The sequence below is a fragment of the Monodelphis domestica genome, chromosome 3 (assembly GCF_027887165.1).
Source record: "Monodelphis domestica isolate mMonDom1 chromosome 3, mMonDom1.pri, whole genome shotgun sequence".
NCBI classification, from domain to species: Eukaryota; Metazoa; Chordata; class Mammalia; order Didelphimorphia; family Didelphidae; genus Monodelphis; species Monodelphis domestica.
This window is the reverse complement of record NC_077229.1, coordinates 37,545,045-37,559,261: the sequence shown is the minus strand read 5'-3', so window position 1 is coordinate 37,559,261 and position 14,217 is coordinate 37,545,045. Positions and strand designations below refer to the sequence as shown.

The window sequence follows — 14,217 nt, the reverse complement described above, 5'->3', positions numbered from 1 at the left end:
CTGGAGTCGGGCATTAGAGCCCGGGATGCTCTCTCAGCCGCGCCGCCTCTCGCTGCCAGGTAGCAGTCCCCAGACCTGAGGCCGCGGCCACTTTTTCTAGGGCTTCGGGAGATTGGCAGGTGCTCCAGAAGGAAAGAGCCCTGGAGTAGTCCTGGGTAGGAGACCTGCCCACTCCGGCTTGTGACAGGTGGCTGTGGGCAAGTCACTGCCCTGTGAAGAGAATAGTCTTGCTTCCCTAACTAGACTGTTGGAGGGGCTGAGGAGAAGGTGAGGGGGAAAGGATTTTATGAGCCTCTGCGCCTCCTTCCCAATGTTTGGGAAGCTCACACTACCTGGGAGCCGAAGCTTCCTGACCCGGGCCAAGGGCGGGGCGGTTTAGGTCAGGGCCCGGTGCCAGCTGGGGATCGGGGGTTAGAGGACCTCCTCGCCGCCCCTTGATCTTTCCTTCCCCTTCTCCTTCGAGGCAGGCCCAGCTGGCTAGACGTGAAAACTGGGAGCCGGCCGGCCGGCGGGCTTTGGAGCCTCCATCCAAACCTCAGGCCAGGGGGGCAGCTTTCCCACCGCAGAGCTGAGCCGGACTGGAGCCCTGCGAGCAAAGGCAGCCTCACCTGGAAGGGACGACTAGGGCGACACACACGCTGCACACGCACACGCACACACGCACGCTCTCCCTGGTCATTTTCAGTGGGGGAGGGGGAGCGGTGGTAGGGAATTTGGGGCTGGGAGGATACACCACAGGAAAGGGTAAAAGCGTCTCTAAAGTTTCACTTTGGAGGCTCCCACCTTCTTCCCGTTGGCTCCATTAATTTATGACAGATGTAGGGCTGAGCGAGCCCTACGCACGCCGCCGCCGGCGAACCTTTACTGGGTCTTTTGCCCTGGAAAGCAAGATGTGAAGGGGCTCAGCCATCCAAATCCTCCCTTCTCCCATCTCCAGGAGAAAGCACGAGGAGTCAATTTGGAGCATTCCCCCGCCCCCCAACCTTCATTTTTCTCGGTGACACTTGAGTAACAGCCCCCCAGAACATCTCGGTTTGCTGGGGGAGGAGGGGGAGCCTTAGTTATTTAAGGGACGGGGGAGAGCCGGGTTCTTTGTTCCTTCCTGTTTCTCTGCTCCTATGAAGGTCCCAACAAGAAAGGCATTCGACAAATCTAGGAGATATTTCAATAAAAATTTATTGAAATTTCAGTGACGTTTTAAAAGAAAAAAAATACAGAAAACCAAGAACTCATTAACGATTCTCTAACACAAAATATACCTTCACGGATTTTCCTTTTTTTTCTTTTTCTTTTAAAAAACTTTTTTTTTTTATTCTTTCTGGAAAACACCTGACTTTCAAACTTGGATTAGCTCTACTCTCCAGGCACCGAATGAGAAAGCATAATGGACAACACAGCGACACCAGGAGTCAAATCCATTTCATTTGGACACAATCGAAGGAGAGACCGGAACCCCAAGATTCGGCTTTGCCCCCTTTCCGCTCCCCACTCCCTTCCTTCATTGGACTCTAGAAAGGATCTGTTCATAGCATGAATTTCTTTCTATCTTCTGCATTAGGATTTCTCTTTCTTTCTTTTTAAATTAACTTGGTTATTAGCAGGGAGGCACTTGGCCAAAAGTAGCGAGGGGGAAAAAACCCAAATCAACCCAGAGCTGTGCGCTTCCTCGTTTTCCAAGTCTGACCTTGAAATGAAATGGAGAACGAAAGGCGGGCCAGCTGCTGCCTTATTTACAGAGATCTGTACAGTGTCAATAAATTAAAGTTTAATTTTGAGTATTCATATTCCACTTATTTACAAGTTACCGAATAATTACATAAATACTTTGTCTAATAGCGTCCACTTCTCTTTTGAGCTATTCGAATAACCTGGTTATTGCATATACAGTAAAGAGAGAGAGAAGGAAATAGAGGGAGACGACAACAACCGAACGAACGAACGAACGTCTTTGGATCCAATAAATCCAGTTTCCCTCCCCACTTCTTTATCTGCCTGTTTTTAAATTATCCCTCTCGGTAAGGGGCTCTGGTGGGAGGGGGACGAAGAAGGGTCATTCTCTTTTCTCCCTGGGAATCAAACAAACATCCGAAAAATAAAACAGAGAAACAACTACTGTGGAGCATGCGAGGGCCCTATGGGGGCTCCTAAGACATCACAATATTCTGAAAAAGACACAGATTTCAGTAATACAGTCTAACAAGGGCTACAGGTATTCGCTTCATCCCACCCCAAAGAGTTCTGCATTCGATTGCATTGAAGAACTGATATGCGAGTCACTTTAGACTCTTTCCAAAAAAAAAAAAATCACTTTTCTAAACCTTATTCATTCATTTCCATTCGTTTTTATTTCATTTAAGTCTATTTTACAACACACTGAGTGGGGGGAAAATACACCACCAAGCAGACCCCGACCACCTCTGGAGATGAACTTGGCCATCACCTCTGCTTTCTCTGGGACAAACGTGACCTCTCAATGAGAGCATGGTTCTGAAACATAGCAGCTTTTAGGTCTCTGCCTCCGTGGAGCCCTTCCCCCCTCCCCTCCCCTCCCCCAACCCCGAGGAGCCTCAGCCTGGGCCTGAGCCTTTCCAGAGGGGCTGCCGCCGCGCCATCCATCCCAGGGACTTCACCATAGTTTACAAAGTGCACTGCAAGAATGATTTGGAATGAGACAGCAGAACTCGAGCTGGGGACGCCACCGTCACCCCATGCATTTCTGCGCCCATCCTTCCCCCCCACCCCGCCCCAGCGGGTGCCCCCTTTCTCGGAACTCGGGGATCGGGGGGCGGCCCATTAGGGGGATCCACTGCGGCATCTGTCTTGCTTGGACTCCAGGCCGCTCACTAGGCGCTGAATGCTCTGTAGTTCGCTGGTGGAGGGCTCCTTCTCGGGGCAGAGTTTTGGGGACAAGGACACGGAGCCCGACGAGATCGTAGAAGATCGGCTATTGAGTTCAGAGCCCGAGTCCAAGCCCACCGAGGCCGGGCTGGTGGCTAAGGCGGCGGCCTTGCCCTCCAACACGCTGCCCGACGTAGCTGCCGCCGCCGCCGCCGCTGCCGCAGCCGCCGCCGCCATAGAAGGGAGCCCCGGGGTGAGCAGGCCGCTGCTGTCGGGAAGGGGCATCGGAAGGGAGTACGGGCTGTAGCGAAGTCTGGGCCTCACCGCGTTCAGGAAAGGGTGCCGATGGACAGAGCTGGAAGCCGCCGCCGCGGTGGAGGCAGCCGCCGCCGCTGCCATGTACGTGTAAGGGTAGGGGAAGAGGCTGCCGAAGGGCGACATGGCCAGTCCCTGGAGAAACGAAGGGGGGAGGAGTCAGTGATTGTGGGGAGCACAGCGGGCTCCTTCCCATGACAAAGCCACAAACCATAAGGCTCACTCGGCCCTAGCCGCGGCCCAGATCCCAAGGGAAGACTTGGCCGAGGCCAAGACCCAACCAGAGAACGGCAGGCCTGGGAGGGCCCCGGGAACACGCAACGGGCAGTGTCCGAGGACAGGAGGACCCTCAAGAGCTTTCTTAGCGTAGCCTCCTTCCTTTCATAGCTTATCGCCAGGAAAGGGACTGGCCCCATCCTCTGGCACTGAGTGACGGGACCAGGCCTCCCCGGCCCGTTTGCCATGAAAACCTCCACATTTCCACTGGAAAAGGGCAGCAGATGGTTCTAAAGCAGCCACGGAAATGCCAAAACCAAAAGGAGGCCTTTGACCCAGCCCTTCCGTCCCTCCTTCCCTCCCCCCACCCAGCACCCTTCCCATTTCTAGGGTCCTTAGCAGGAGAGACAGAAGGGAGCAAAAATGAGCAAAGGAAGGGCCCCCAGCACAGCCAGGCACACTCACACTCCACATGGGAGTTGTTGCTGTTAAACCAGGAGAGTGCCCTCTGACTGTGATCAGCCTCTGCCCAGCACCCAGCAGTTCACAGGTAGATCAAGAACCCTTTAAGGAAGGTTTGCAGAGCTCCTAATTCTTACAATAGTCCTGCAGGTTACCTCCATTTTACACATAAGTACATTGAGAACAGGGTTAAATGACTTGCCCAGGGTCATAACTATCTTGGATCATATTTGACTTCTTTGATTTCAAGTCTACTGTTCTATCACACTGTCCCCTCTATGTGCCTTTATGAGAACACGATGATGGGGGAGGAGGAGAGTGAGTGAGAGGGGGGGGGGGGAATTACCTGAGAGGCTAGGACGTGCTGCTGGAGGTGGAAGGGCAAGGCTGCAGCAGAGGCCCCTGAGAGTCCCTGGGCTGCTGCAGTTGCCATAGCCGTGGTATCCAAGCCCGTGACTCCTGTGGAAGCTCCAGACACAGTGGCCAGCAGGGGACCCATCCCTGCTGCCATGCTGGAGAAGGCTCCCCCCATTGCAAACTGACTGGGGTGCAGGAGGAGAGGGTGGCCATTGCCCAAGGGGCTAAAGAACTGTTGGCTAGCCAGGCTAGGGGGGAAGGCCAGGTTGGGGAGGTGAGCTGGGTTCAGGTGGGATGGGCTGTCCGTCTGCACTGTGAGAGGAGTGAAGGTCTCCTTCCCCGGGAGCACTGGGCGGCCCTCCTCTGGGACCTTGGGCACTCCTTCTCGACCAGGGCTCTTCCGATCCTCACAGCCTGGTCCTCGGGTGCTAGAAGAGATGGCAGCTGGGCTATGACGAGAATCTGGGGAGCTCTTTTCCAGCCGGACTCCTTCCCTGACCCGATCTCGGTCTCGATCTCTATCCCTATCCCTTTCTCGGTCCCGATCTCGGTCGTGATCCCGATCCCGATCCCGGTCCCGGTCTCTTTCTCTATCTCTCTCCCTCTCTGATGAGAAGAGGTGGGCCTTGGAGGGCGAAATGCCCTTCTCTTTGGAAGGCTCCTCCGAGGTGGTGGTAGAGATTTTCGCCATGTCACTGGCCTCAGGGGGTTCTTCTTTGCTTTCGGCATCACTCTCACCTTCACTGGGGCACAGATCTACAGGAGGAAGGGTACGAGACAGGGTGAGACGGCCGTCCGTCCGTGGGAAAAGGAAGAAGCAGGAAGAGAGCGGAAGGCCTACCATTATCCCCTCCCCCAATTTGAACCCAGAAATCCACAAGGAAACGAACTTACTTTCCAAAGTGTCAAAGAGAAGCAGAATTTCAGGCCGGAACTACTTAGGTACTTTGAATGAAAGGATTAAAATTCAGCCGGCCCTGCCCTCAAGGTGCTTACTGTGTACTAGGTGATAGACCACCTAAGTACCTGCATAAATACTTGCAAAGAACTTGGAGCCTGGACTGAGAGGTGATCACTTTTAAAGCTCCTGGGGTCTAGAAAGCCCTCTTTTACACAAATTCAAAGCAACACAAAAGCCTAGAGAAGGGGAGGGACCTTTTGTCTCTCAGTCCATTTTCCCTATCAGCACGCCACTAGGTGGATGTCTTCGCAAGACATTTTAAGATGGAAAATGTAAATGAATAGAAAACAGGTTTCTTCCATCTCTCAAGTGTGAGAGAGGACAGAGAGAGAGAGAGAGAGAGAGAGAGAGAGAGAGAGAGAGAGAGAGAGAGAGGGGGGGGGGGGGGGAGGGAGGGAGAGAGAGAGAGAGAAGGAGAAGGAGAGAATCTCAATAATTATTGTCTACTCTTTAAACAGAGGTCCTGAACCATCTTGTCTCCCTTCCTTCTCCAAGTACGCCTCCTTCCACAAACCTACTGACTTTTTCAGAGGGGATTCTATCTATCTCCCACCTCCTCTGATCCAGGAGGACAAAGATTGCTTTTTGTAACCCCCTCCCCTTCCCATTTCCAAGGTGCTCAGACATCTTTAAAATCTAGATCTGAGAGCAGAAGGAAAGCATAAACAAGTCCAGGGAAATGTCAATGGCCATGTTGGAGATGAAAGAAAGAGACTGGGGGCAGCATCCATGAATGAACTCCCAAGGCACTAAGATGAGCTAGATGGTGGAGAGGGAATGGCCATTCAAGAAAGGTACCTAATGCGTTCAAGAAAGGTCAACTCTGAATCTTTTTCCTTTTTTTTTAAAATGTTGTAGTGACTGGGGCCAGAGAGACAATGACAGAGCAAGAAAGTCCTAAAGGAAGGGGGTCCCCACTCCTACCCACACAGAGATGTTGGCAGGCAGAGGGAAGCCCATCCTTGGCTACGAGATGCTCTCAGGGGTCATCTTCCCTTTGATACCTACCTTTGAGGTTAGACGTCCCAACGGTGGAGACAGCTGCTGGTGAAGAGGATTGGGCAAAACATTTGAAAGCTGTCTGCTCGCTGGAGGACTCATCCGAGGTCCCTGCTTCCTTCTTATGCCTCTCCTCAAACCCCCTCATGGACTGCAAAGTCAGCTGTTTCCTGAGGATCAGAACAGTGCAACCAGGCTTTAAGGAGGGAAGGACTTGGCCTGCTTTCTGCCCCAAACACTTAGCCCTGTTACTTCTCGGGGCTGAAACTTGGGCTGAACATCTACCAACTGGGGGCAAGGAAGGTACTATTCAGAGTAAATTGTGGATCTTAAGAAAGCCTGGAAAGAAGTGGTGCTTCTACTTTTATTAAGGCTTGATATTTCATTAACAGACACACACAAGGACTAGGCCACATTGGTCAGGAGTTGTTTTTGTTTTGTTTTTAACAAGGTAGGAATTGTTTAGAGAGCTGAATTGGGGTCAGGATCAGGACAGGCAAGGGAACTCAATATGGAGTCTATAAATGCGGGAAAATGGACTGGTAGGCCATCAAGTCCCTTAATGGTTGCAGAGATGGTAAGAAACTGGAATGATTTTGGCCCACTTTGTGCAGGAAGTTTCACCGACAATCAAACCAGTATAAAAATGCAAATAATCCATTTCCAGAAAAATTCAAAATCGAATTTCCATTAGGTACCTGCAAAGAGTTTTCTTTTTGCCACTCCCTCCTTTGTTCCCCAAAGAAAGACATAATTAATTCTGTGTTCTGACTTAGAAAAGCCTCCACAGACAGAAGGGGAAACTTCTGGCCAGCCAAATTCCTGCTCAGCTTAGCAAGACAGAGTACACTTTAGCCTAGGCATGCTCCTCCATTTGTCCTTTGGGGAGGCCAGGATTTTGTTTTTACTACACTCAAGGGTTCAAAGCTACTTCGAAATGCCAACCCCACCCCACCAGGATTGGACTTCGAAGGCCAGAACCAGTGCCCTGTGCTGCAGTCCACTGGCTGAAGGGAATCAGGAATTTCTGATGAGATCAACATCTTTGGAGGATGATGGACTCTTTAATGTTTCTCGGGTTCTTTTAATAGGACCCTGACAAATTCCAGTGTCTTTAGGACAAAGGACTTATAAACAGACTCTCTTCCCCCAGCCAGCTTCCAAATGAACTTTAATATCCTTTGAAATTTGGGTGGGGCTGTTTACCCCTCTAAGAATCTCCAGTGACTGCTTTTCCCACTCCCCACCCCCCAATGGCTGCCTTCTCACAAAAGACCCTTCAATCTCCATTTCTGAATCGGGATTCGAGATCTTCCAAAACTTTACTTATGACACAATTTCCTTTACTCACCTCTTCTCTCGCCTGCCATTCCCCGTGTCCCGGAATCCTTTGGCAAAGGGATTGTTGTCAATTTTTAACTGTGTTATCTGGAAAGAGGACACGAGTAAGAAAACTTTTGCCTCATCTCTGGAACTTCTAAAGTGCCGCACAGACCTACCCACCTACACATTCTCCTTAGTTTGGGGTTGGGGCCCAGCTGAGATAGGCACAGGATGAAGAAAAGCAGAGTCAAAAGTGGCCGTGACTCCTCTTGGAACCCCACAGATTTCCTAAGTCAGTCTCCAGTGGCTAAGTGGCCTGGAAATGGTTCCCTCCATTTAAAGGCCGAGAAAAAGGCTAAAAGAGAAAACTTTCGAGCTATTAAAAATTATGCTTCCATTTAGCACTTTGTTTTTGTTTTAAATATGCCCGCAATTCACTGTAAAGTCGATTATGCCCCCACCCCATCTCATAAAGTATTTTATTGAACCGTGCTAGGATTCGAGGGGCACAAGTCTGTTCATATGCACACATAAAGAATTTTCACTGTACCAGCCCTCTTGTAAACAAAAGTTCCCATTTCTCCACATTGCCAAAGGAATAATGCTATTGTCAATCGATTTTATAGGAAGTTCTCCATTTAGGGTTATTATTATAATGTCGGCCCAACACAAATCCAGGCTTAAAGGAACAACTATAGACGTGGTTTTGCACTCCCCCTCCCCCCCCCAGCCCCATGTCAGGTGAAGTTTCCTTTTCAAATGGTTTTCGAGGCAAAATGGGCAACTTCTCTCATCATTCAGTCAGAGAGAAAAATCAGTTTGGGGAACTAAAGCTCTGCCTTCCAGCTCCAGTAACAGCCACCATGAGGACACCCTGTCAGTAGCCCTGCACTCCTCCCTCCCAACGCTCAAGCTTCAGGCCACAGAGCCCAGGGATCCTGTTATTTAACAAATGTCAATTCACCGAAACTAAGACACATTTATTAAGCACCTAATACATGCGAGGCACCATTGATCCTCGAAAAGGAACAAAAACATAATTTTTGGATTGACTCCTACTTGTGGATCATAGAGGAATAGGGCTGATTTAGGGGATCCTTAATGAGCACCCAAGTGCATTTCCTCTCTGGTAGGGCCACCCTCCCCAACTGCCTGCTCAGTGGGCCTGGAATCCTTCCCGATGACTAGGGCCAACATAGGTAGTAAAAAATCTCGGGACCTCTTTGACCGACCACACCTCCGAGTACCCCAGCATCAAAATGCCTTTTTAGACTCCTCCAACTCCTGGCTATTCCCACCCTCCTCCTACCACACACAGAGAAAATAATAATAATAAAAACATGGCAGGATAAACCGTAATAAGAACCAGACCAGAGAGCTGTGGGACAGTTGGAGAAGGGAAACTTATTCTGTGCCATTTTCACTGGATATTTTTGCAGGAAAACCTCTCCCTCCCTCCCTTCTCCTTCCCAAAAGGTAGCCAGGCAATCCTGGGTCTGGGAAGGCACAGCCTAAAAAGCCCAGTAAAAAGGGTCGGGCCTTCTCGAGATCATTCTACCCTCACCCAAGCACATTCTGATGGCCACCCTGCAGACAGTGGCTAAGAAAGGCCTCCCCGAAGAGCTAAAGGACACCCTAAGAAAGCCCGAATAGCATCCCCCCTTTTCCATTCTCTATTACCTTATCATTCTGGTATGCCGTCACAGCGATGAATTCTGTCTCAGGGAACACATAGGTCCTAAAGGTACTGTAGGGGAGTTTCAGGATATCGTTGGCCCTAACAATGTGGAACCTAGGCTGGTATTTGTGCATGGAGTTTAAAATAGTCTGTGGAGAGGAAAGGGGGGAGAGAGAGAAGGAACGGTCAGTGTGAAGAAGAATCCCAGCCCTTTGGATCCCCCAACGGCTCCCTGGCCTTCCAATGTAGAGCCCCAGTAGGCTGACTGACTGGGAGGCTCATTAGGACACCTATTTGCCAACCACCACCACCACCACCACCACCACACCAAATTCCAGATATCCCCTTCAGTAATCTACTAAAAACCCTATATACATATATGTTCTGTGTTCTACGTGACTGCCTGCCCAAACGCCATATTCCCCGCAAACCAGCTTTAGGGGTGGGAAGGGGGAAAAAAATCATTAAAAAGCTAAAGAGAAAAAAAAATATAAATTTAATTTATAAAAAGATTCTTGACTTCAGCCTTCTCTAATCGAGCGTCCCCATTGGCTTAAAGCTGCTGAAAGACTTTAGTCCAGGGAGTCATTTTTATCTCCTAATCAAAGTTGGGGTTGTAAATGTACTCTTCCCTAATGGAAAAGATTTCTGGGCCCGGCAGATCTCCAGGAACCAGAGTCAATCTATCAGTTGAATGGAATCAAGGGGTATTGGGAAAACAGGGGGCCATTTCTGATCTTCCAAGAATCACTTTTTATTCTTCTCTTCACCCAATTTTGGGAGACCTCTTCTACCTTTCCCTGAAACCCAGAAAATTAGCGTTCCTCAAATCCTGTTCTAACGTTAAAAACAAAACAAAACTATTTTTTAAAAAACAGACATGCTAATTAATTAAACTTTCTCAGCAAATTTAGTTTTTTAAAATGTGGAAGAAAAGAGAACTGATTTCGGTAAAGTGCGAAGAGGGGAAAATTAAATTTGAAAACGAAACCGAGAGGGAAGAGAGGTTTTGTCTTGGATTAGAAATAACAATAGATTTTTAAAAAATCAAATCAACTGGCTGAGGCGGCCCTTTCATATTCAAATACAGACGAGGGACTTTGGGATCGGGGCTCCCTTTCCTAATTCAGTCAGATCTTTTCGGTGCCCTCTTGGGTGTCTCCCAGCCAAAGCTGAGAGATCCCTGCTGAAGGGGGCCCTTCAAGTTTAAGATCTGGGTAGGCAGCTCCCATTATTCCGGGAGGGAAGGCCAGAGAGGGAAGAGGGAGGCCTTCTGCCAGAGGTACGGGGAGAGAATTAAAAACAAAACCAGATCATCCAGGCTCCGAGGGAAACTTACAAATCCATGTTTGTCAGAAATGTTGTTGGTCAGTTTCAGTTTGTGAAAAGTGACCACTTTGGACATCCACTGCTCGCCTGTCGCCGGACTGTCGGGATGAATGTACATTCGTTTGGGCATTTCAGGGTCAGCCTTGCCTGCAACCATCCACCGGGAATTGTGGAATTTATATCTACAATCGTCGGCAGCTACAATGTCCATCAACAAAATATACTTGGCTTTTTTATCCAACCCAGTACACCTCACTTTAAATGGAGGGAACATTCTCCTGGAAGAGACAGACCAAAACACATTCATGAGTTTCGGAGAACAGTTAGTTAGCCCTCAGTATTTCAAAGGAAAACTGCTGCTGGCTGGGAGGTTCCTCACGTCAGGAAAAGGGGCTTAGGGAGTGGGATCTGCTTCATTTATTCCAAAAAGGGGCTTAAAAAAATTATTTCACTCTATGACACCCGTAGGAAATTAGCAGTGCTTAACACGTATCTTTACGCTCTATAGAGCTAACTAGCTATCCCCGAAGGTACGAGAAGGAAGAAATGTGGTGCCCTCTCTTACAATCAGACAAGTGGCCTAAAGTGGAGGGAAATGACCCCTTTTCTGGAGGTGAAGTCAATGGGCCCACGAGGGAAATTGTATCCCCCAAGAAAAGGCTCCCCTGTGCCTGCTGACAGGAGTGAAGGGTAGCGTTCCCCACAACGAATTCAGAAAATGCCCTTTTCTAGGATTTGGCTATCTGTGCAGCGCCAGGCTGACCGCATTCCCCCGCTGCTATGTCCAGTTTTAAACTGCCACAGGATACCACAAATTTGCTGTTTATTATGCCGAGGAGTTTGGCATTCGGCGGCGATCGTGGCTTAAAAGGAAACACATGACCCGATAACAAATAAGAAAGCACCTACTCTGTTGGCCGAGATTTGCCATGTAAAACTTCTGACCACAATTCTGAGCCAAGAGACACAACACAGGACTAGGAGAATTATGGAGCAGAGTTTCTTCTCCTTTTTGTTTCCCAGAGTTAATGCCATTCTTTTCTTTTTCTTTTTAAGGAGCTGGGAGATACAGCTGATAATCACAGGGCCCTCAGCCTTTGCCAGAGTTTATTCAGGTGATCTCTGCAAAATCTACCAAGCAGCAGTCTCTGGGAAGCTCCGTTCCCCCATGTTATAGGGCATAAGCCTGACTGTATAATTCTAATTACACCCCCCCCCCAATCCGCATTGCCTGCTGAACTGACTTTCTCTGATTACAAACATGTGAGTGTACAAACTAAAGTATCTTTGATCAGTTTCTCTCCAATTCTCTGGCCCGAGTCTATACAGTTAGGCCTCTTCTGGACGTAGGGGACGAGATTCAGGACTCTAAACTGTAAACACCCCGAGAGTTCCCACAGGAGACCGAAAGCCTAAAGGGAATCTCTCTAAACGCCAGGAGGAGAAAAGAACGATTTGTCCATTTCAGACAGGAGACCGCAGAGGACTGTCTACAGTTCAAAAGGAACAAACCCCCCCAAACGAGCTCGTGGCCTTTTTGAAGGTAACTTCACTAAAGGCCACAGAAGCACGGCGGACTGTCTGCAGACAGGCACACATTCGCGCACAGATACACAAAGACAGGGAACGTTTTTCTGGGGAAGAATGCATGCACGTGTGTAAGAGAGGCAGGTAGTCTTAGGATTTCCTGCAGTTCAGTCTGCAAACTAAGTCACAGGCTGTAACAGCGCTTAATTCTAGATGAAGCAAGTTTTTCCGGAGGCAGCTGCAAGCACACAGGCTCACAAGCTTGCTGGGGGGGGAGGGGGAACAAGAAGGGGGGGGGGGGGAGGATAAGAAAAACTAAAAACAAAACAAAACCAAAAGCCCAAAGCCTCAGCCTCAGAATTCAGAACTTCAGCCTCTTACCTTCCGGATTTGGTGATCACCATCTCGGTCCCTCTTTTATGGAACTGTTCCCAAAGCTCCTTGGCTTCTAGGTGGACCTTAGGGTCGTCCTCGACCTCCTCCTCCGGCTCCAGGGTTTTCAGAGGCCTCAGATGAGCCGCCGCCTGGTGACCCAAGGAGGAGAAGGGGATGCCGGTCTCGGCGGCCCCCACTAATTGATCCATAATGGGCTTGGCCAGAGCTCCCGGCAGCGAGAGCGCCGCAGCTCCGTTGGGAGGCAGGGTGAGAGCCGGGAAGAAGGGAGGCTGGTGTCCCAGCACGGCGCTCATGCCGAAGTCCGGAGCCCGGTGAGGTAAGAAAGGGTGGTAAGCCATGCTTGTCCCAGGGATGACCGGCTCTCTCATGGGGAGGCTCAGCCGCCGCGCTGCTGATTGGGATCAGGGCTCCGGCTGCTGCACTTGAGTCCTCTCACTCTTGGTGTCCCCCCCTTTTCTAACAGTACATCGTTAAAAGAAACCCAGAAACACCTCCTTTGGTTGGCGGGGCCGAGTGAGAGGGGCGAGATTCAGTCTCTATTTGGTAAAGGAGGAATGGGGAACTGCTTTCTAAAAACTTCCACGCGCAGGATTCGGAGGCATGATCACTCCCGGCGGTGGGCACCGGCACCGTGGGCTTGTTTTTCTACCGGTTCTGACACCGACCGGCTTCGCCGGGAGACCAGAGTAGATAGTCCCTGGGGTGTCTGGCTTTCTCCCGGGGCCGGCCCGAGTTCTGCTTTCTCGGCTCTCGGTCTAGAATCGCCGCGCTCCGAGTTCCGGGAATATTGGGTTCCCAGGCCCAGGCTTCCTCGGTTGCAGATGCGACTGGACCTCCCTGGGCTAATACTGCAATTTGGCTTTGGCTCCTTTTTTCCTTCGCGTCTTGTCGCCTCGTTCTTCAATTCGACTTAGGTCTCTGCTGAGACACAGAAAGTGACACTCGCTCAAAAACAGCTCGCCCCCCGCCCCCCAGATAGTATTCTAACAGCCAACAGCTAGGAGCCAACTCGAGCCGCGAAGAAGCTTCCGTTCTTCTCCCTCTCCTTCTCCCCTAAGCTTCGGATGGGGACTCAGTTTCAATGAGTCTTGCTCGCGTCCCCCCTCCCCCAGTCTCTCTTCCTTGCAATAATGTGTTTCAGCCTCGGTTAGGAAAGGTGAAAGCGGAGGGGAGGAGGGAAAGGGAGGGGGGAGAAAGGGATGAGGAAGAAGAGTGAAAAAGGGTGGGGGGAGAGGGAGAGAAAGAGAAAGAGCCGGAGACAGAAAAGAGAAAGAGAGAGGGAGCGCTGTACGAGAGACACCCTCAGCCTCAAGAAATCCCTGTGAGTCTGCTCTCCTTGCGCCAAATCGTGCGGATGTGTTGTGGGTTGCGAGGAAGCTCAAGCTTTCTTGATTGGCTCTTTGACGCTTTCGGACCAATTGTGTAGCTCCATAGGCGTGGTTTTGACAGGTCGAGTGGAGGGGGATCGAGCCGAGTTATAAAAAGGTGTCGGAAACTGTAATGTTGTAGCGAAGCATCTCTACTACTCCCTGCCGTGTGAATATTGTCAACAGGATCAGAGAGGGAGGGCGGAGGGCGGAGGGCTCAGAGCCACTGGGGAGACAAAAACAGAGTCGCCTCTAGGTGGCTTATCCGAGGAGAAATCACCCGCAACCCCCTGAGCTCTCGCTTCCTCGCTGGTTTTGCCCCCTTTTCTCCAACCCCCTTTTTCTTTTCTTTTTTCCTTCTTTCTTGAAATGTCTCAGTCTTCCACCCCAGGACAGAGGGTGGCGGAAGGGCCGGGGAAGGCAGGAGAGGAGAGCTGGGAAGCTGGGAA

At 50.3% G+C, this 14,217-nt stretch overlaps 1 protein-coding gene and 1 long non-coding RNA gene across 2 annotated transcripts in view; one reads left to right on the top strand and one right to left on the bottom strand.

Annotated features, from left to right (window-relative positions):
- Positions 1–1,158: 1,158 nt before the first annotated feature.
- Positions 1,159–13,895, bottom strand: TBX3 (T-box transcription factor 3). The gene is made up of 7 exons (XM_007489992.3): positions 12,387–13,895; positions 10,489–10,756; positions 9,152–9,298; positions 7,500–7,576; positions 6,158–6,318; positions 4,178–4,944; positions 1,159–3,288 (listed from the first exon to the last, which is right to left on the bottom strand). Exons 1-7 carry the CDS (start codon positions 12,767–12,769, stop codon positions 2,794–2,796), a joined length of 2,298 nt encoding a protein of 765 aa, XP_007490054.2. The 5' UTR covers positions 12,770–13,895; the 3' UTR covers positions 1,159–2,793.
- The window catches only part of LOC103102247 (uncharacterized), a 33,838-nt gene continuing 32,240 nt past the window's right edge, over positions 12,620–14,217 (top strand). The window contains exon 1 of the long non-coding RNA XR_008917307.1: positions 12,620–12,717. This is a non-coding gene — a long non-coding RNA (uncharacterized LOC103102247). The remainder of the gene's footprint in view (positions 12,718–14,217) is intronic.